This window comes from Megalobrama amblycephala, linkage group LG2 (assembly GCF_018812025.1).
Source record: "Megalobrama amblycephala isolate DHTTF-2021 linkage group LG2, ASM1881202v1, whole genome shotgun sequence".
Classification (NCBI taxonomy): domain Eukaryota; kingdom Metazoa; phylum Chordata; class Actinopteri; order Cypriniformes; family Xenocyprididae; genus Megalobrama; species Megalobrama amblycephala.
In genome coordinates this window covers 45541114-45561915 of record NC_063045.1, presented here as the reverse complement: position 1 = coordinate 45561915, position 20802 = coordinate 45541114, and the positions used below count along the sequence as shown (strand labels likewise).

General features: G+C 36.1%; 2 protein-coding genes and 1 long non-coding RNA gene across 3 annotated transcripts; 1 reads left to right on the top strand and 2 right to left on the bottom strand.

The window, feature by feature from the left end:
• Positions 1-4771: 4771 nt before the first annotated feature.
• On the bottom strand, positions 4772-5527 carry LOC125262887 (E3 ubiquitin/ISG15 ligase TRIM25-like). Its single transcript, XM_048181728.1, has one exon. It carries the CDS (start codon positions 5380-5382, stop codon positions 4798-4800), a length of 585 nt encoding a protein of 194 aa, XP_048037685.1. The 5' UTR covers positions 5383-5527; the 3' UTR covers positions 4772-4797.
• A 1203-nt stretch (positions 5528-6730) lies between these two features.
• hephl1b (hephaestin-like 1b) lies at positions 6731-18496 on the top strand. Its single transcript, XM_048178705.1, has 19 exons — positions 6731-7507; positions 8953-9197; positions 9970-10182; positions 11056-11253; positions 11434-11688; positions 12625-12796; positions 12897-13036; positions 13164-13295; positions 13388-13593; positions 13760-13904; positions 14267-14479; positions 15048-15255; positions 15340-15479; positions 15593-15721; positions 15864-15970; positions 16127-16346; positions 16615-16754; positions 18026-18188; positions 18282-18496. The coding sequence occupies exons 1-19, from the start codon at positions 7341-7343 to the stop codon at positions 18356-18358; spliced, it is 3270 nt and encodes a 1089-aa protein (XP_048034662.1). The 5' UTR covers positions 6731-7340; the 3' UTR covers positions 18359-18496.
• LOC125260384 lies at positions 16612-20790 on the bottom strand. The gene is made up of 5 exons (XR_007183033.1): positions 20557-20790; positions 18244-18290; positions 18041-18149; positions 16933-16973; positions 16612-16741 (listed from the first exon to the last, which is right to left on the bottom strand). It is a non-coding gene; the product is annotated as an uncharacterized LOC125260384 (long non-coding RNA).
• Positions 20791-20802: the final 12 nt, after the last annotated feature.

The following is a 20802-nucleotide window of genomic DNA, read 5'->3' as shown; positions in this document are numbered from 1 at the left end:
CTTTTGAGAAGGGTCATTGTGTCAGAGACGCTGTAGAAGGACAGAGTTCCTGCACTGTGATCCACGTACACTCCTATTCTAGAGGAGTATAGGGGTTTATTGATTTCACTGTCTACAGAATTATGAGTGAATAAGCGACCTGCGCACGTGTTTTGCAATGTCCAGGACTGATCATTATATCCAAAAATATCAGCCTCATCGTCACCCTTTCTCTTCCTGCTGATGCTCTTATAAGACACTGATATACCTACCCAACAATTCCCGCTCCAGTCAGCCTCCCAGTAGGCACGTCCACACACACTCTCTCTACAGAACACCTGAGGACTGCCATCAAACCTGTCTGGATGTTTAGGATACTGCTGGGCATTCTTAGTATAAGTGACTACTCTGTTCCCCTGAGACAGACAGAGGTGTTTATTCACTGTGTTTGGATCCAGACTGAGCTGACAGGAATCTGAAATAAAATAATATGAATTAAATATATATTATAAAGAAATACACAACAAAAATTCCAATCTGCTCAGAAATTCGATAAGATGAGGTGCTCTTTGTCTTTGGTATAAAACCAAAACAAAAAAGCAATCGTCCAAAGCACACTTCAGATTCTAATCATTAAAATGCTTTTATTCAACTAGCTAATTCACATAGAAAACTTTAAAAATAAGTTAGTATTGTTTCAATCTATAATGAGTTAGAAAAAAAATCTGTCTAGGTTCAAGAAAATAAGAATTAATGTGCTTTATGTTATTATAAACATACAATTAAGTTTTGAAGAAAAAAAATCTATCATCCAGCATACAAAATACAGTGTAATGAATTGTATGTTTAATCATTTTGTGTTCTACAAGAACAAAGAATGTCATGCAGGTTTGGAATGACATTACAGTTTCTCAATCGCCTTGGCTCAATTCTCAAATGAATTTTTTTTTCTCAAAACAATAAGTTTAGAAATCTGAACAGTTAGTTTCTTGTTCACATCAGATTTGAATTTCTTATTGATTTGTTTTGGCATGTGGTTGGTAGGTAGGAAGGTAGATAGATAGATAGATAGATAGATAGATAGATAGATAGATAGATAGATAGATAGATAGATAGATAGATAGATAGATAGATAGATAGATAGATAGATAGATAGATAGATAGATAGATAGATAGATAGATAGATAGATAGATAGATAGATAGATAGATAAGAACTGCTCCCTAGTCTTGGGGTTATCGGTGTCAGTGATCTTGATGCTTTTTACTACAGTCCAGCAGAAAAGTGACATTTTTTAAAGAAAACATCAAATATATTCAGTACATTTAACAATGTAAACTTTCATCGACCATAAATATTATAAATATATCAATAAATAAATATCTATAAATTACATCTGTAAGTTACATCATGTCACACATCATGTCAGCAGTATTTTACCTCTAGCAGATATGCGTTCTACCTCCTCTTTGCAGAAATCTTCAAGTTTCCCTCTTAGGAGAGACCGATATTCCAATATTACTAAAAGAGAGGTGAGGACTGACAGTGATGCTGGGTACGATAAAACAAAGCAAGATGAACTGTGAACTCTAGAAATCAGAATGGAAATAAAGATACAGCTTGAATAATGATCAGTGTTTCAAATGACTCTTTATAATAATTATGTGCCATCTGAAATTTTCTTCTAAAATTAGCATTTTATCAAGCTCGCATGTTTAGGTTTAGTTCATTCACATTAATGGCAATGAAAATGACCTATTAATTGACATTAAAGTGAAATTACTGAACCTAAACATGCGAGCTTGATAAAAATGCTCATTTTAGAAGAAAATTTCAGATGGCACTTAGAGGCTTTTGCATCTGAACTCTTCATATATATATATATATATATATACATACACAGTTGCAAGAAAAAGTATGTGAAGCACTTGCAGAATCTGTGAATAATTTTAACAAAATATTTTTTAATAATTTAAAATTATTAATTAATAAATAATAAATAATTTTTATTTAGTACATTGTGTTTTCTTCTGGAGCATCAGTGAATGTCCTTTTTTAATATTTGTGTTTGAGTCCCTCAATTGTCCTCATTGTGAAAAGACGGATCTCAAAATCATTCAGCCACTGCTGTAAAGGGTTCAAATATGCAAAAGATGGTGGAAAACTGAAGAATCTGCAGGACCTGGAGAATTTTTCTGAAGAACAGAGCTCAGTTTAACTGTTTAGAATAAACAAGAGACTCATGAAGAACCATCACAAAAACAGTCGTAGATCATCCAGGTAACCACACACAAAATCAGTGGTTCACATACTTATGAATGGGGTTATTTTAATAAATTCAGCAATTTTTTTGTCTTGTGGATTATATGTAAACATCTTTTATGTAAAATATCTTACTCAGGAGAGTACTAAATAAAAAATAACATGCATTTTGTATTATCTCCTTTATTTTGTTAAAATTATTCACATTTTCACAGATTCTGGTTCACATACCTTTTCTTGTCACCTGGAGGAAATGGATGTGATCGTCTGTGTGTAACAGCTGCTCCAACTCAGTATCCCTCTTCTTCAGAAAATCAATGGCCTCCTCCAGTGTCTTCAAAAATCCTTCAGCTTGACTCACTGCAGCCTTTTCCTGATCTCTGATCAGCTGGATATCAGGAATGTTTGACCATATCAGAATTCCAATCATTATAACATTTGTAAGATCATTCATTTAAAAATATCAATGTTTCCAATTACTTAAAATAACAGCAAAAAATATTGCACTTAGCCTACTGCTCAGAAGACAATTTTTGGATTTATCTGCAGTCCCGCACAGCCTAAGCACAATGAGCTTCAGCAGAACAACAGTGAACAGCGAACATTAGCTTACGTCAATGTTTCTCAACTGGTGGGTTGCAAGACCGTGCACTTTTCAATCACACAAATACATGAATGTACAGGTGCTGGTCATATAATTAGAATATCGTGAAAAAGTTCATTTTTTTTATTGTAAATTATTTTTAAAAATGAAACTTTCATATATTCTAGATTCCCTACATGTAAAGTAAAACATTTCAAAAGTTTTTTTAAATTTTTTTTATTTTGATGATTAGAGCATACAGCTCATGAAAGTCCAAAATCCAGTATCTCAAAATATTAGAATATTTCCTAAGATCAATCAAAAAATGGATTTTCAAAACAGAAAAGTTCAAGTTTTTTTTAAGTATGTTCATTTGAACACTCAATATTTGGTCGGCAGCACATATTACAGCAAATGACTTGCTCCTAGCACAAATTACAGCATCAGTGAAGTGTGGCATGGAAGTGATCAGCCTGTGGCACTGCTGAGGCACTATTGAGCCTTCAGATCATCTGTATATTGTTGGATCGACTGTTTCTCATCTTTCTCTTGAAAATATCCCATAGATTCAGGCATGTTGGCTGGCCAATAAAACACAGTAATATCATGGTCAGCAAACCACTTGGAAGTGGTTTTTGCACTGTGGGCAGGTGCTAAAGTCCTGCTGGAAAAGGAAATCAGCATCTCCATAAAGCTTGTCAGCAGATGGAAGCATAAAGTGCTCCAAAATCTCCTGGAAGATGGTTGCATTGACTTTGCACTCGATAAAACACAATGGACCAACACCAGCAGATGTCATGGCCCCCAAATCATTACTAACTTTAGAAACTTCCCACTAGACTTCAAGCAGCTTGGATTCTGTGCCTCTCCAGTCTTCCTTCAGACTCTGGGACCATGATTTCAACATGAAATGCAAAATTTACTTTTATCTGAAAAGAGGACTTTCGACCACTGTTCACTGTCCAGTTCTTTTTCTCCTTAGCCCAGGTAAGATGCTTCTGACGTTGTTTCTGTTTCAGAAGTGGCTTGGTAGTCCTTTTCCTGAAGATGTCTGAGTGTGGTGACTCTTGATGCGCTGACTCCGGCTTCATTTGACTCATTGTGAAGCTCTCCCAAGTGTCTCAATCGGCTTTACTTGACAGTATTCTCAAGCTTGTGGTCATCCCTGTTGCTTGTGCACCTTTGCCTACCCAATTTCTTCCTTCTAGTCAACTTTGCATTTAATATGCTTTGATACATCACTCTGTAAACAGCCACCCCATTCAGTAATGACCATCTGTGACTTACTCTCTTTGTGGAGGGTGTCAATGATTGTCTCCTGGACCATTGCCAAGTCAGCAGTCTTCCCCATTAGTGTGGTTTCAAAGAACCAGTGATTTAATGAAACTCAAATGTAAATATTCTAATATTTTGAGATACTGGATTTTGGACTTTCATTAGCTGTACGCTCTAATCAACAAATTAAAAAAAAAAAAAAAAAAAAAACTTTTGAAATGTTTTACTTTACATGTAGGGAATCTAGTATAAATGAAAGTTTCATTTTTAAAAATAATTTTACAATAAAAAAATGAACTTTTTCATGATATTCTAATTATATGACCAGCACCTGTACATTCATATAAAATAGCAAAATTTTATGTTAAATGCACTTTAAAAAAAGATCTACATTTATTAATTTCATTCATAGTGATAGACATGAAAAATGTGCCTGGGTTTAGTGGATGATTACAATGATCCATCTACTGAAAAGCAAACACTTTAAAAAAAAAAATAAATAACATGAATTTTTTAACTACAGCCACTAGATGGCTGGAGAATTAATCAGTGGTTCACATTATAAAATCATAACAATAAAAATGACTTAAAAATGAAATGAATGGGGGGGGGTATTTGAAGACATTTTTGAAAAATACAATTAATTACAAGGCTGTAGAGAACAGTGCACTATTGCAGACTTGTATACTGAGGTTGTAATTACATTATTTTAATATAGTCAGTTAAAGTGGGCCGGTTTAAGGCATGAAACTCCAGGGCTGGAAATGAGTCCCACTCCGGACCTGGACAGAAAGCTTCTAGAGGCCTGTTATGTTTCTTACAGATCATCTCCTGGAGTCGTCTGGTAGCTTCTATCAAACTGTGTTTCTTGTCTTTGAAGAAATTCTCATGCTGTTCAAGGTGCGTTTGGCAGTAAGAGTTCAGGCACATCAAGCAGGACTTGACAGCTTTGTGTTTTCTTCCACTACAGACGTTACAATCCACATCTCCAGGACCTGCATTGTAAGCAGGAGCAGGAGTAGCAGATTGTAGTGTTGTCTCATTCAGTTTCTCCACCATTTCAGCCAGAATGGTGTTTTTCCTCAGTACAGATCTTGGAGTGAAGGTCTGTCTGCATTGGGGGCAGCTGTAGACTCCCTTTTGATCCTCTCGATTCCAACAGTCTGTAATACAGATCATACAGTAACTGTGTCCACAGGGAAGGGCCACTGGGTCCTTCAGGAGATCCAGACATACTGGACAGCAGAACTGGTCCGGAGCCACTGAAATACTGGCTTCTGCCATTTCACCATATGCACAGTCACAGATAACAGCTGGACAACCGCTTTCTCTTTTTCCCTCTTTTGTTTTTGAGAAAATGAAACGTCATCCAGTAGGGGGCGGGTTGTATCTCAGCCTGTAATTGCAATGCTGCAAATTCAACCACAGGACGTCGCTATTTCTGCTACATAAAAAAAAAAAAAAAAATCATGCTTTTGGTAAATCATAATTATGACACAAACGCACTGTTATTTTAGTAACGTTGAGAGGCTATTTTAGTTTTTATTATTTTGAATTATTGTTTAGTTTTAGATTTTCTATTTTCTACTTTAATTTTAGTTACATTTTTGTTAATGTTGTTTTTTAATTTTTTTTTAAAATGTCTGTTTAGTTTTTTTCCTTCAGTTTTAGTTAGTTATTTTATTACATGAGTCTAAACCAATGAAAATGTGAAATGTCAATTGCCTTCCCAGGTGAAAAAAGTACACTTCTATTATACTTAAAGTGCTCTATTTTCATGCTCTAATTTTGTACTTAATTTACTAAAAAATCTTCTTTAGTACTTCTTAAGGTCATCTTAAGAACATCTAAGTGTACTCAACTGTGCTATTTTGAGACACCATGAAATATGAACTTAAATGTGCTTTTAATATACTATCCCTTAAGAAGTACTAAAGAAGAATTTTTAGTATATTAAGTACAAAATTAGTGCACGAAAATAGAGCACTTTAAGTATATAATAGAAGTGTACTTTTTTTTTTCACCTGGGTTGGCAACTAGCATAAATGGAATAAATTTAAGTTTTATATATTTCATTTTTATTTAGGTTAACGTTTACTTTATTTCAAATAACAGATTTTTTTTTTATGGTTTTAGTTTTTTTAAAATTATATTTTAGTTATAATTAATTATAATTATAGACTTTTATGTACATAAGTCATAATTATTATAAAAATCTAAATTATGACATACTAAGTCATAATTATGACAAAAATTTGAAATGACAAAATGTTGAAATTTATAAGATAAAAAGTCACTATGACATTTTTTACTTTTTATCTCATAATATTGACTTTTGCTATAATTATAACTTTTTATCTCATAATTATTGTCATAATTTTGACTTTTAATCTCATACTTGAGATTAGTATCTCATAATTTCAATTTATGATGTTCAAAATGTCAAAATTATGTCATAATTATGATTTACTAAAGCATTATTTTATTCTTACAGGGGAAATGGGCTGTGTTGTAGATATTTGTGTTGTAAAAAATATTGGATATTAATTTTATTTATCAATATTTGTAATATTGGAGATAGCAGGATCATGGGGAATCATACAAAAAAAGTATGGATGGCACATGAATTATTTATTTTATATATACTATTATATACAACGGTTTAGCTAAATGCACACTTAGTTGCCTATAATAGCAGTTATCTCATTTTATTATTCAGATAGGTCAAATTCTTACACTGACTCAAAAATACACTGAAATGCAATTATGAATATTCAAACCATACCATTTTGTGTTAAAACCCAATAGCTGTGTTTTGGAACATGATAGCTGCGGTTTCTAGCTGGTCATTAGCTGGTGCAAGCTGGTCGTTAACTGGTTGCCCAGCTAACATGTTCCAAAATGTATCTTGACCACTTTAAACTGGTGTGACCAGCTGGTACTTTATTGCTTTTCCAAGATGGTTTACCAGTTTACCAGTTTTAATGACCAGCTTGAATCAGATAATGACCAACTAGAAACTAGCTACCATATTACAGCGAGCCGTCTCAGATGGATTCTTCCGGCAGGGAAGGGCTTCCCATGAATTTCATGGGTGTGTGAATCCCTGTAGGCTGTTATCATGGCTCATGACTGGTCATCTTCAATTGCTTTGCTGTCACATAATAACGAGGGACCACACAGAACTTTCCTGTTAAGAATTATTTGAGGACTCTAGCAAGGACATTTGTGTCCCTGAGACTATGGTTATTTTCTGGAACTGTTTGAGAAGCTTAAGCATCTTTTGTGCTGTGATAGCACAAGTGTCTGGAATCAACAGAACCTTCTACATTGGGATTCAAGAGGAAAACTGGAATTACGCACCGAGCGGCCAGAATCTGATTAATGGGAAACCTATTGCAGCGGATGAGTGAGATTTATATTTTCATTAAATATTATTATTATTAATTATATTAAGTAATTCATCTGAGATTGTAAATGTGTATATATTTTTAATGCTTATTTATTTTACATCTTCCTAAAGTTTTACATGTGTATATATTATCACTTTGTACAATGAGATTTAGCTCCCTGTGATATTTTTAAATTACATTTTATTATTCTTTTGTGTGTGTGTGTATGTGTGTGTGTGTGTGTGTGTGTGGTGTCATCTAGACGGTGGTGTTTATGATGTGGACAGTGTTATATTTGCATACACAAAAAATAAAACCTTAGACTATAACTCCACAAAATCAGGGCCGCCTTTTCTACTTCTTTTTTCTATTTCTTTTTCTTTTTTTGGAAACTCCAGACATGCCGTCACTTGATTCTTTTTGAGTGTTTTTTTTTTTTTTTTTTTTTTTGTGGCATCCTCATGCATGCTGGTGCACCTTTACTCTCTTCCTAGATAATGAACTATATCCTTTCTGTGGCTGCTCTCACAAGTCTCTTGTTTACCCAGACAGTTTTGAGGACTGTCTTTTTTCTAGATAATATCTGGTAATTGATATAGCTGTATTCATTCGGATGAATGTTTTTGATATTTGATAGTTTACTCTTCCTTGTACCAGTGCCCAGGACATTTTCACTGTCATCCTTGAGATTCACACAATGAATAAAAAACTCATTTTTCTAAGCCTTTTTTACTAATTCCTAAGCAGAGGCCTGTTTTTTGTGAACTTTGCATTTTTGAGTTTCAGTAATTAGAAATTTATAATTATCTAAAATTGTTTAATGGTCCATATAAAACGTTGAAAAAAAGATTTGTCAGATTATTCAAATGTTCTTTATATTTAGAAAAAAACAACAACTATGTTTTAAGTACTGTTTACTTCTTTGGGGAACCTAAAATGGATCTTCTATGGCATCGCTTCAAAAACCTGCACTCTTAAGAAAATGTTCTATATAGAACCTTAAAGGATTCTGTCAGGTGCTTCATAGAACATTTTAGGGGTTCCCATCATGGGATCATTTTGTTTCAATTCATTTTTAATTTTAATGAAATTTTATGAATTATTCTCCTTGTATAGAACCATTTTGGTATAAAGTTTTTTTTTAAAAATTGGGCCAAGAAGCCTAAGGTTCTATATAGAACCTTTTCTTAATTTTAATTTTAATTAAATTTTATGAATTATTCTCCTTGTATAGAACCATTTTGGTATAAAGGGTTTTTTAAAATCGGGTCAAGAAGCCTAAGGTTCTATATAGAACCCTACTGAACCTTAAGAGTGTAATCTATCAGTATTTTGAATTTCCTATTTATTTTCTAATTTTAGTTCATTTTAAAATTATCCAATAATCTCTGCCATTTATTATCATCCCATTATAATAATAGTGGAAAAACATTATAAAACTCCTCATCTTTCTTGTGGCCAGGTATGCATCAGTATTTCTGCAGCGCGGGTCTCAGCGGATTGGCAGTGTGTACAAAAAGGCGATATACAGGCAGTACACAGATGCTTCTTATTCTCAAGAGATCCCCAAACCCACCTGGCTGGGCTATCTGGGCCCCATACTGAGGGCAGAGGTTCATGACATCATCATTGTGCACCTGAAGAACTTCGCCTCCAGACGTTATTCCATGCATCCCCACGGTGTCTTCTATGCAAAAGATTCAGAAGGTAAAACCTCTTTTTCTCATTCACTCCTTATACATGAGCCAAAACATTATGACCACCTGCCTAATATGCTGCTGATCCTCCACATACTGCCAAAACCGCACTGACCCGCATAGGCACAGACTGTACATGACCCCTTAAGGTGTCCTGTGGCATCTGGCACCAAGACTTTGAACTTGTTGGTCCAGCACATCCCACAGATGCTCATTCCTGCAGGGTGCATTATCTGCTGAAAAAGAGGACACTTCCACTAGGGAACACCATTGTCATGAAGGGGTGTACCTGGTCTACAACAATGTTTTGGTAAGTGGCACGTGTCAAACTTAGGTCCACATGAATGGCCGGACCCAGCAGAAGAATACTGCCCAGAGCATCACACTCCCTCCACCAACAGTGCATCCTGGTGCCATCACTTCCTGGCCGTCCACGTGATTCAGGACTCTTGGTAAATTTCCAAAACTGCTGACCGGGAGCAACCTACAAGCCTTGCTGTTTCAGAGATACTAACCCAGTCGCCTTGCCATAACAGTTTGGCCCTTGACAAAGTCACTCAGATCTTTATTACAGCCTATTTCTCCTGCATCCAACACATTGATTATGAGAACTGATTTATTAGCATCTAATCTACCCAGACCTTAATATGCGGCCTTGCTAGGACATGATCAATGATATCACCTGTGACTGTTCATAATGTTTTGGCTCATCAGAGTATATGGTTAATCATTTTAAAGGTGCTTTTACTTGTGTGGACTTTCAACTGATATCAAATCCTTAGGTGCGCTGTATCCAGACGGAACCTCAGACACTCTGAAGAAGGATGACGGGGTTCCACCTGGGGGAAACTACACCTATACTTGGACTGTAAAGCCAGATTTTGCCCCTCAAACGGGTGACGCCAACTGCCTAACCTGGGCCTACCACTCCCATGTCAGTGCCTCACAAGACATTTCCTCCGGGCTTATTGGAGCCCTTCTCACCTGTAAGAAAGGTAAAGCAGACATTCTGATATGCCTATTAATTCCTTGCAATACTAGCCCTATATTCATGTCTGTTGCACTGAAATTTAACTCCCTGTGATATTTTTACATTTTATTATTAAAATTTTATTATTAATAATTTAAAAAAACAAAAACAGCTAAAGCATCTTAGATAAAGGTCAACTGGGTGCAATAACACTATAATTTATCAATGTCATTATTGTACAGGATGTTTCCTCTTTATGTTCTTCCCTAAATTTAAATGGGTGCATTTAATATATTAAAAATATATATAAAATGCACTTCTGGATTTTTTCCCTCTGGGATGAATTTAAAAAATACATTTTTGGTAAGAATAATTCCTTGCATTTTTTTTGAGTTCCATTTTCAGTGAAGGATTTTTAACTATCAAAAATTGCATAATTGTTTAATGGTCAAAATACTTACAGAAATATATTTTCTAGGCATTGAAATCTATTTATCAAAGTTAAGTTGAATTTCCCCTTTATTTCCTAATTTCATTTTATTTTCAATAATACAATAATACTACAATTTATAAATGTAATTAAATAAAAAAAAATCATTGTAATCTATTTATCAGAGTTAAGTTACCTTGAATTTCCTATTTATTTACAGTACTACAATAATACTACAGTTGACAAATATTATTATGATAAAGAACATTTCCTATTTATGTTCCTCCCTAAATTGAAATTAATGCATTTAATATACATTTTAAAAATATATTTTAATTTAAAAAAATAAAATGAGCCCTTTGGATTTTTACCTCTGGGCTGAATTTAAAATTGCTTTTCTTTATTAGTTAAATAAATATTTTTGTCTTACCTTATCTTTTGTTTCCCAAATTAAAATGCCGCCCTCAGGAACCCTGCATGCTGTGTCCACTTCAGACCACCATCAAGTACAACGTGCTGATGTGGACCAGGATCTGATCCTTATGTTTAGTGTGGTGGATGAGAACATCAGCTGGTACCTAAAAGAGAACATCCAGACCTTCTGCTTTGATCCAGATGGTGTGGATCCTGCTAGAGAAGATTTCCAGGAATCCAACATGATGCATGGTACATACCTGACAATTGACTGTATGAACTAAAATGTGTCTGTCCAGCAAAATAAATGAGTGGTGTGGTGCTTTATAATGAAAATTCATGAACCTAGAGATTTTTTTGTAAACCGACATAGCTGATGCACACAATTTGAGTCTGAGTTTAAGTACTTTTTTTTTTTTTATCCATTTTTAGCCATAAATGGATATATGTACGGTAACCTACCAGGCATTGAATTTTGCCAAAACCACATGGTTGCTTTGCATCTCTTTGGCATGGGCAACGAGATCGACATTCACTCTGTTTATTTCCACGGACACACACTCCTGGACCGCGGGCACCGCATGGATGTCCTGAGTCTGTTTTCTGCCACTTTTGCCACTGCAGAGATGGTCCCTATGACAATAGGGACATGGCTCTTGAACTGCCAAGTCAACGATCATCTGAAAGGTAAACTTTGAGAAAGCATGTTCTCTGATAACAGGATAAAATAATAAGGGAGTTGTAGTAATGGAAGTTCTGCCTTTCAGTTAAAAATAGCCAGTTGATTAGAGCACGCACATGTATTAGTGAAACCCCTCCAGTTCTACTCGACCCGCTGAGCGGGATTCATCTCCGGCATGGGAGGCAGGCGAGCTAACAAGGATAGACCGAAGTCTCTAACATCAGTCACTAGTGCGCCTCGAGTGACGTTTACTCGCATAGCTCTTACTAGCTGGCCTCCGTTACACTCATGGCCCTAAACCTCAATCCCATCTGGGTCATGGCACCAATGTAACCCTTCCGGTTCTACATGACCTGCTTCAAGCAGGATTCAAAACGGTCTCTCTGGCATGGGAGGTGGGCGAACTAACAAGGACACTAAATATTGTGGTCTCTAGTGTGCCTCTTGAGGCCAGGGGAGTGAGGTTTACTCACACAGTTCTTACTAGCTGGCCTCCGTTACACTCACCCCCCTAAACCTCACTCCTATCCGGGTCACGGCACCAATGTAACCCTTCCGGTTCTACTCAACCCGCTCTGAGTGGGATTCTAACCTGTGTCTCTGGCATGGGAGACGGGTGAGCTATCAAGGGCTTTAAAGAGCACAAATATTTTCCAAATAATATTTTATACTGGCATAGTATAGTATACCTATTTAAATTAGTATAAATTGGGTCTTCATACATGAAAATATATAGCTGCCCCCTGAAGATGATTATATTTGTGGTTCTTTGACATCTAAAAGATTGAAAACCCCTGAATTAGACCACCCAGAAAATACACGAATTTTAGCATTATTTGAGAAATTTTTTTTTGCCAAAATTCTGTCTATATCTTCAAGGAGCTTTATATGCTTACTGCCTACACAGAGGTGATAGGGCTCTTCTATGTTGTCTTCCACAGCTGGTATGCAGGCCCTGTTCAAAGTCTCATCCTGCAAGGATGAAATAAACTCCACAGTTCCTCTCAGTGGGAAGATTAGGAAGTATTTCATTGCTGCTGAGAAGGTTTGGTGGGACTACGCACCATCAGGGATAGATAAACTGACCAATGAGTCGCTGACGAAACCTGGGAGGTTGAATATCTAATTATAATTCAGAAATGCACTGCAATTAGTTTATGAAAGTTAGAGTTTATGACAAATAATTCAAAGTAAAATTCTTGGTCGTCCTTAGCATTTCAGAGTTGTTCTTTGGGATGGATGGTGGCCGACTTGGTGGAAGGTATTGGAAAGCGGTGTACAGAGAATATACAGATAAGAGTTTCACTATAAGGAGAAAACGAACTAGTGCTGAGACTCATCTAGGCATTTTGGGTAAGCCTCTTCATGTGGATTTAAATCATTGTAATATGAATAACATTTTAAACCTTGGTTAGATAGAAAAAAAAAAAAGTTTCATGAGTTTGATTCGAACCTTTCTGTCACATCATGGTGCCTGTAGGTCCAGTTCTGAGGGCTGAGGCTGGAGACACTCTTCAGGTGACGTTTATGAACAAGGCCGACAGAAGCTACAGCATCCAGTCTCATGGTCTCCAGTACAACAAACTCTTTGAGGGTGTCTTTTATCAAGATGGTGAGACTTATTTTACACCATCTGGCTAATTTATGTCAATCAAAAGGTTTGTTTTGTCCCAGAGAACTGAACAATCTTTTAATGTATTGTAGGTATAAAGAGGAGAGGATATCAGGTTCAGCCAGGAGAAACGTTCACCTACAGGTGGCTGTTGAAGGAGGGACCATCTGAAAGTGACCCACACTGTATTTCCTACCTGTACTTCTCCTCCAGTGATCCAGTCAGAGACACCAATGCTGGTCTTATAGGCCCCCTGCTGGTGTGTAAGAAAGATGCACTGAATTCCAATGGTGCTCAGGTAATATGAGATTCAAATATGTAGCAATAAATAAATAAAAGAAGAGATTCAAAATAATTTGCATACAAACTGTCATCTTGACCCATATGCAAATCAGCCATCAAGTTATTTTAAAATAATTTTACTGGATTACTTTTATATGTAATATTTTTTTTTTTTTTTACAGAAAGACGTGGATCGGGAGTTTTTTCTGCTGTTTTCTGTGTTAGATGAAAATCTCAGCTGGTACTTGGATCAGAACATTGAATCCCATGACACCAATGAATCAGACTTAGAGAATTTGGAGTTTCAGGAGAGCAATAAAATGCATGGTATTTACACTCACCTTACTGCTGTCTGCCTGGGAAATGCTTCATTTTGGTATACATATCTGACCATGAACTTGACTTATTCGCACTATGACTTATTTGAGATAATTCACCTGACCTGCAGCACGTTGTAGTTCGGCCCAACTGCAGTCTATTTGGGGCACATGTGCAAACGAAGGTTACAAAGAATTTTACATACGCATGCTATGGACAAGATGTAACGGTAAACTGACAAATGAAGCATATTTTTGGTCAACAGTGTAATGGTCAATTATTAATTTTACAAATCAGCTTCAAATCAGATTCAAATTCCACAACCAATTCTTGCACAACCTGTTTTTTTTTTGTGTGTGTGTGTAATGGAGCTGTGAATGGCTTTATGTACGGGAACCTGCCTGGCCTTGAGATGAATAAGAAGTCCAGGGTCAGATGGCATCTCATGGGACTTGGCACAGAGATAGACATGCATGGTATTTACTTCCAAGGCAACACGTTCCAGAGACAGGGCACAACACGTGACACGCTGAGCCTGTTCCCACACACTGCAGTCACTGTGTCCATGCAACCAGATGTCAGTGGTCAGTATGACCTAGTGCCATGTTATTTCAGCAAATTATATATATATATATATATATATATATATATATATATATTTACTTAAGCCATTACTTCAGTCTTCAGTGTCACATGATCCTTTATGCTGATTATTCTGATTTGGTGCTCAATTATTATTAATGGTTCTTATGATCAATGTTGAAAACATTGCTGCATTTTTGCTGCTTAATATTTTTGTAGGAAACATAAAAATAGAAATCTTAAGTAACATTATAAATGTTTTTACTGTCACTTTTTTTTTAATCAATTTAGTGCATCCTTGCAGGAAAAAAGTATTAATTTTTTTTCTTACTCCAAACTTTTGAATCATAGTTTCCACAAAAATATTAAGCAGTACAGCTGTTTTCAACATAAACAATAATGAGAGCACCAAATCAGCATATCAGAATGATTTCTGAAGGATCATGTGACACTGAAGACTGAGGTAATGGCTGCTGGAAATTCAGCTTTGCCATCACAGGAATAAATTACATTTTAAAATATACTGAAAACAGTTATTTTAACTAATAATATGTTTTCTTGTGGTTGCAGGGGTATTTGAGGTGAGCTGTCTAGTCTCTGATCACTATGATGGTGGGATGAGACAGCTGTATAAAGTGATGGGCTCAGGAAATAAGAAGCCCTCAGTGTTAAGGTCTCAGATAGTGGAGTATTTCATCTGTGCTGAAGAGATGGAGTGGGACTACTCACCTGATCGCACCTGGGAACTGCAGAACTTCAACACGACTGAAGAGAAAAGGTAGATTTATGTACTACAACTTTTGTTGTTGTTGTTGTTGTTGGAGCGTTTTTAATGGCTTTGGTAACCAGATTCTTGTCTCAGTCCTGGCAGTTTGTTTGTGGGGACAGGAAAGAACAGACTGGGCTCCAGGTATAAGAAAGCAGTTTATCGAGAATACACCGACTCCACCTTCAGAACAAGAAAACCGAGGCAGCCTGAAGAGAAACACTTGGAGATTTTTGGTTACTTATAATACTCACAATTTTGTTCTGCCTTTATTTAAAAATATTTTGAACATCAGCTTTTCTTGTTTGAAAGAATGAATAAAAGGATAATCTGTGTGTGTGTTTTATAGGACCTGTAATTAGAGCTGAAGTTGGCCAGATTTTGCTGATCACATTCATGAATAAAGCTAGCCATCCCTACTCAATACAAGCACATGGAGTCAGAACCTCTACTTCTAAACCTGAAGCTGTCATGCCAGGTAGAGGAAGATGAAAGATGAAACATCCACCACTTGCCTTAGTATTTCACCTGAAAAATGTGTTCAAAGACACCTTCAGGGATTTCCCCATTATACATGTGACACATCTTGTTGTGAATGCAAATGAAACTCTTTACTGCAGGAAATATGACTCAATACCAGTGGATGATTCCAGAGAAATCCGGTCCAGGCGTGTCTGATCCAAACTGCATTGCTTTTGCCTACCGCTCAGCTGTGGACTTTGTTAAGGTAAAGCTCTTAGTATCAAAAATAGAGTTTTAATTCCTTTATTATTATTTTTATTTACATTCAGTCAGGAATTCAAACAGATTAATTCTGAATAACAACAATAAAATAAATTGTTGTTTATTAATTTATTAATTTGGCTTTTGTGGTATGTTATAGGACACAGCCAGTGGTCTGATTGGGCCATTAGTAATCTGCAGGAGAGATGTACTGAACCAGGCCAGACAGAGAACTGATGTGGACAAAGAATTTGCTCTCCTCTTTATGATGTTTGATGAGAATAAATCCTGGTATCTGGAGGAAAACATTCAGTCCTACTATAACAGCTCAGAACCTCTTCTGAGAGATGCAGAGTTTCAGAAAAGCAACAAGATGTATGGTGAGAGCGGTCGCAAGTATATGCAAATCAACCCTAATTATGTATTTTGCTATAAAATGCTAAAAAGTAAAAAGTCAAATTATGACCACTAGAAGGCATTGTTTGATATATGATGGATGAATTGTATTCACTATCCCTGTTCCATATCAGATTATAAATAATTATAAATGATAAGAAAAATAATCACTGTACATAATTCTCATTTTGTCTCAGGCAGAATTACATGATTCCAATCTGCATGTTTTTATTATTGTTTCACTATTGACAGGGATCAATGGGAAGCTCTATGCAAACCTTCATGGGCTGGAAATGGTGGAAGGCGACAAGGTGGTCTGGTACCTGTTTGGGATGGGCAATGAAGCGGACATACACACTGTCCATTTTCATGCGGAAACCTTCACATACAAGGTGCAGAAATGAGTCTATAACTATTATATATACAATTATATTCACATTCAGATGCAATAGAATATATGATTTTTCAATAAAATTACTGCAGTGTGTTCTGCAGTTTTCATACACCAAATGATGTTTTATTAAAGGGTTTGTTCACCCAAAAATGAAAATTCTGTCATTGATTACTCACCCTCATGTCCTTCCACACCCGCAAGACCTTCGTTCATCGTTCTTCGAACACAAATTAAGATATTTTTGATTAAATCCGAGAGGTATATGAATCATCCATAGACAGCAATATAATCACCACTTTCAAGGTCCAGAAAGCTACTAAAGACATCGTAAAAATAGTCCACGCGACTGCAGTGGTATAGCCTTAAAGGTGCCCTAGAATCAAAAATTTAATTTACCTTGGGATAGTTGAATAACAGGAGTTCAGTACATGGAAATGACATACAGTGAGTCTCAAACTCCATTGTTTCCTCCTTCTTGTGTAAATCTCATTTGTTTAAAAGACCTCCAAAGAACAGGCGAATCTCAACTTAACACCGACTGTTACGTAACAGTCAGGATCATTAATATGTACGCCCCCAATATTTGCATATGCCAGCTCATGTTCAAGGCATTACACAAGGGCAGCCAGTATTAACGTCTGGATCTGTGCACAGCTTAATCAAAAGACTATAGGTAAGCAAGCAAGAATAACAGCGAAAAATGGCAGATGGAGCGATAATAACTGACATGATCGATGATCCATGACTCATAGGGCAGGGAGCGCGCGATTTAAAGGGGACGCGCGCTAAATCAGTGCATAGTTAATGATGCCCCAAAATAGGCAGTTAAAAAAATTAATTAAAAAAAAATCTATGGGGTACTTTGAGCTGAAACTTCACAGACACATTCAGGGGACACCTTAGACTTACATTACATCTTGTAAAAACTGGTTCTAGGGCACCTTTAATTTTATGCAGCAACAAGAATACTTTGTGTGCGCAAAAACTAAAAAAAAAAAACTAAAAAAAACAACTTTATTCAACAATATATTTTCTTCCCTGTCATTATCCTTACATAGTTGCCGCAATAAGAACAGTGAAGGTTTCCGTGTTTACGTCCGAATGCCAGCTGTTCCTATAGGGATATGGGCGGAGTACTCTGGGTTCGGGCCAAATACCAAGCTTAGAGCCCTCCCTAGGACAGCACGCCAAATATGTATACTCTTTATAATCTGATTATATGTATGTGTGAAACTCAACCATTATAATGAGTCAAACTGCTTTTATCAGACAGATCAGACTCACCGTACTGATGTGTATGACCTGATCCCAGGAGCATTTCAGACACTGGAGATGGTGGCAGAAGTCAATGGAACATGGCTTCTGCACTGTCACGTTGCCAACCACATCCGTGCTGGAATGGAGACAACATTTACCGTTAAACCTCGATCGGGTGAGCAACAGCTTTAGAGGTTTATTGGATTAGTCCATCATAAAAGTGGACTCACAGTTTAGTGATGTGATGTTTGTGGTTCTTCTTTCCCAGGTGGTGGCACTGTGAGGAGAGATTTGAGCATCCTTTGGTTACTGGTCACAACATTCATGTTCAGACTGATATGGTGATCTTTCTGTGGACATATATTTAATCACTTTCAACTGATTTATTTCTCACACTGTACCATTCAAAAGTTTGGGGCCTGTGTGATTTGTTTTTTAATGTTTTAAAGTCCCTTATGCTCAACAAGTCTGTATTTATTTTATCAAAATTACATTAAAACAGTAATATTGTAAAATATTAATACAATTTAAAAAACTTTTCTATTTGAATACATTTTAAAATGTAATTTATTCATTTGATGGTAAAGCTGAATTTTCAGCATCATTACTCCAGTCTTCAGTGTCACATGACTCTTCAGAAATAATTCTAATATGCTGATTTGCTGCTCAGAAAACATTTTGAAAACAGACGTGCTGCTTAATATTTTTTTGTGGAAACCGTGACACATTTTTCCAGGATTCTTTGACGAATGGAAGGTATTTTGTAACAATGAAAATGATTTACTGTCACTTTTGGTCAGTTTAATGCGCCCTTGCTGAATAAAAGTGTTTTTAAAAATTATACCGATCCCAAACTTTTGAACAGTGGTGTAAATTAAAAGAAAAAAGTTAAATAGTAGCATGCTTATTTGTACTTCTTAAGTTACAACCAAATCATACACCATTCATTCTCAAGTAAAATGTTTTATATATGTGTGTCAAAATAAAACAACTATCAACATTCAAATGTGAAACTTACTGCAAGACCACCTAGTGAGAGAATTTCCTTTAAAACAACTTAGGGCAAAGATATGTTAATGAGCATTTGCTTTCAGTTTCATTTGAAGTTATGCATTTAAAGATCTACCTTATTGTTACTGACGTTATAAGGAAAGTCATAAATTTCACAAGGCTCCTTTAGGCCAATGTGAGAAGGAACTGAAACCACAGAGGACGGCGTTAAAGTGAAAAACAAGTGTGAGCTGATTGGAGATTATGTAACTGAGTGAGCAGTTGTTTTTGTTCCTCTTGGTTCGTTTGATGTGCTCGTTTTGAGCTCAAAGCTTGGAGCTCTCAAATGAATGTAGTTTATCACGTAGGCTTTAAGTAACCAGTGCCCAGTTGAGGATTATGATGTAAACATGTAAACCTTGTCAGTAAACAATTGACTTTAAAGTCCTTAAGTAAATTCTTACGATAGCTAGTCAACATCTGTGAATGGTTCCAATTTTCTTATCAAAACTATGTTTGTGTTTTGCAAAGATAATAGGCTTGAACCCCATGATCAAGCGTTTACTCTTTACAGTGATAAAGCAGGAGGCATTGATCACATACTTGAAAAAGGCCATTAGCTCACTATAGGAAAGAATGCAAAGCTCATTCAAATAGACAAGCTCTTTGACACATTGCTGTTTAAGTGAATAATGGGAAAATAGATTAAAAATAGATAGTTTAAATAGTTTACAGACTGTATGTTTCACATGGTTAACTTTTTTGTACGTGTCTGACAGCTATCATTCATACTGATATGACAGTGATAGGCTAGCTGATTAAGGTGATCAATAGGATTTTGTCATGGAATGATATAATCGAAAACACCACACTTCTGTTCGTTAATGCAGCAGTCTGAAAGGTTGTTTACAGAAAAGTTATGTTTAATGTTTGTATCAAGGTTTATAAGTAGATTGAAAGTAATACCCAGTCACTGCTTTGCGCCTGTCAGTGCGGGTTTCCGAGAACGCGCACGCGACCGCGCGCAAAATCTCTTCTGGTAAATAACATGAGGGCGACGTGTTTCGAGGATAACAACCTGATTTACACCCGGTATCTCCAGTAACCAGGGCGACCGGGTGTGTACTGCTGAAAACTGGCATGTTTATGACACGAACAAAACAATAAAATGCATTCCACCTTTCTGGCAAAAAACAACAACCACCAAAAAGACCAAATGTACAGCATAAACTGGTTTTGAGAGGTTTTTTAAGCCAGGGATAACTTGTAGCCATGGTCGGAAAACAGGGTTAGGCTACCATGGATTTTTTTTTCAGAGCTTTGTGAGTGAAACAGTACGAAGTAACATCCTTTAGCGTCACTATTTCAGACACTTCGAGCTGTTTTTGTTGACTTCTGACGATAACACAAATTGTTTCTTTGTTTTTGCAGTCTTATCTAGGCTACATTTTGCAATTCAGCATATCACCTCCTCTCGTCCGTCACTCCTCACAGTGACAGAAAACAAGTTCATAAAAAAGATATAAAACAATAGTTTTATGTCAGATAATTACCTGCAGTTTCTCCGAGACTGATTCATTTTCATTCACATTAATCCCTGCTTTTATCTGCAGTTTAGGAAATACTCTATAATCAATAAAATCAGTCGAAAAAAATTGATTTTAGCATTTATGATAAAAGGATCCGCGTTTAATGAGGCGAAAAAACTAAAAACTATTTCCTACATTACAAACTCAATTCACTCGCTTCTTCAAACGCAGATAAATATCTGTAAGATCACCTGTGTGGACTGCCAGTGA

Excerpts from the sequence above, each read along its gene's own strand:
- LOC125262887 (XM_048181728.1), bottom strand. The coding sequence starts at position 5,382 with ATGGCAGAAGCCAGTATTTCAGTGGCTCCGGACCAGTTCTGCTGTCCA.
- hephl1b (XM_048178705.1), top strand. The coding sequence starts at position 7,341 with ATGGTTATTTTCTGGAACTGTTTGAGAAGCTTAAGCATCTTTTGTGCT. Across the intron at positions 13,296-13,387 it reads GGGTGTCTTTTATCAAGATG|GTATAAAGAGGAGAGGATAT; the intron begins GTGAGACTTATT and ends AATGTATTGTAG. Across the intron at positions 16,347-16,614 it reads GAAAAGCAACAAGATGTATG|GGATCAATGGGAAGCTCTAT; the intron begins GTGAGAGCGGTC and ends CACTATTGACAG.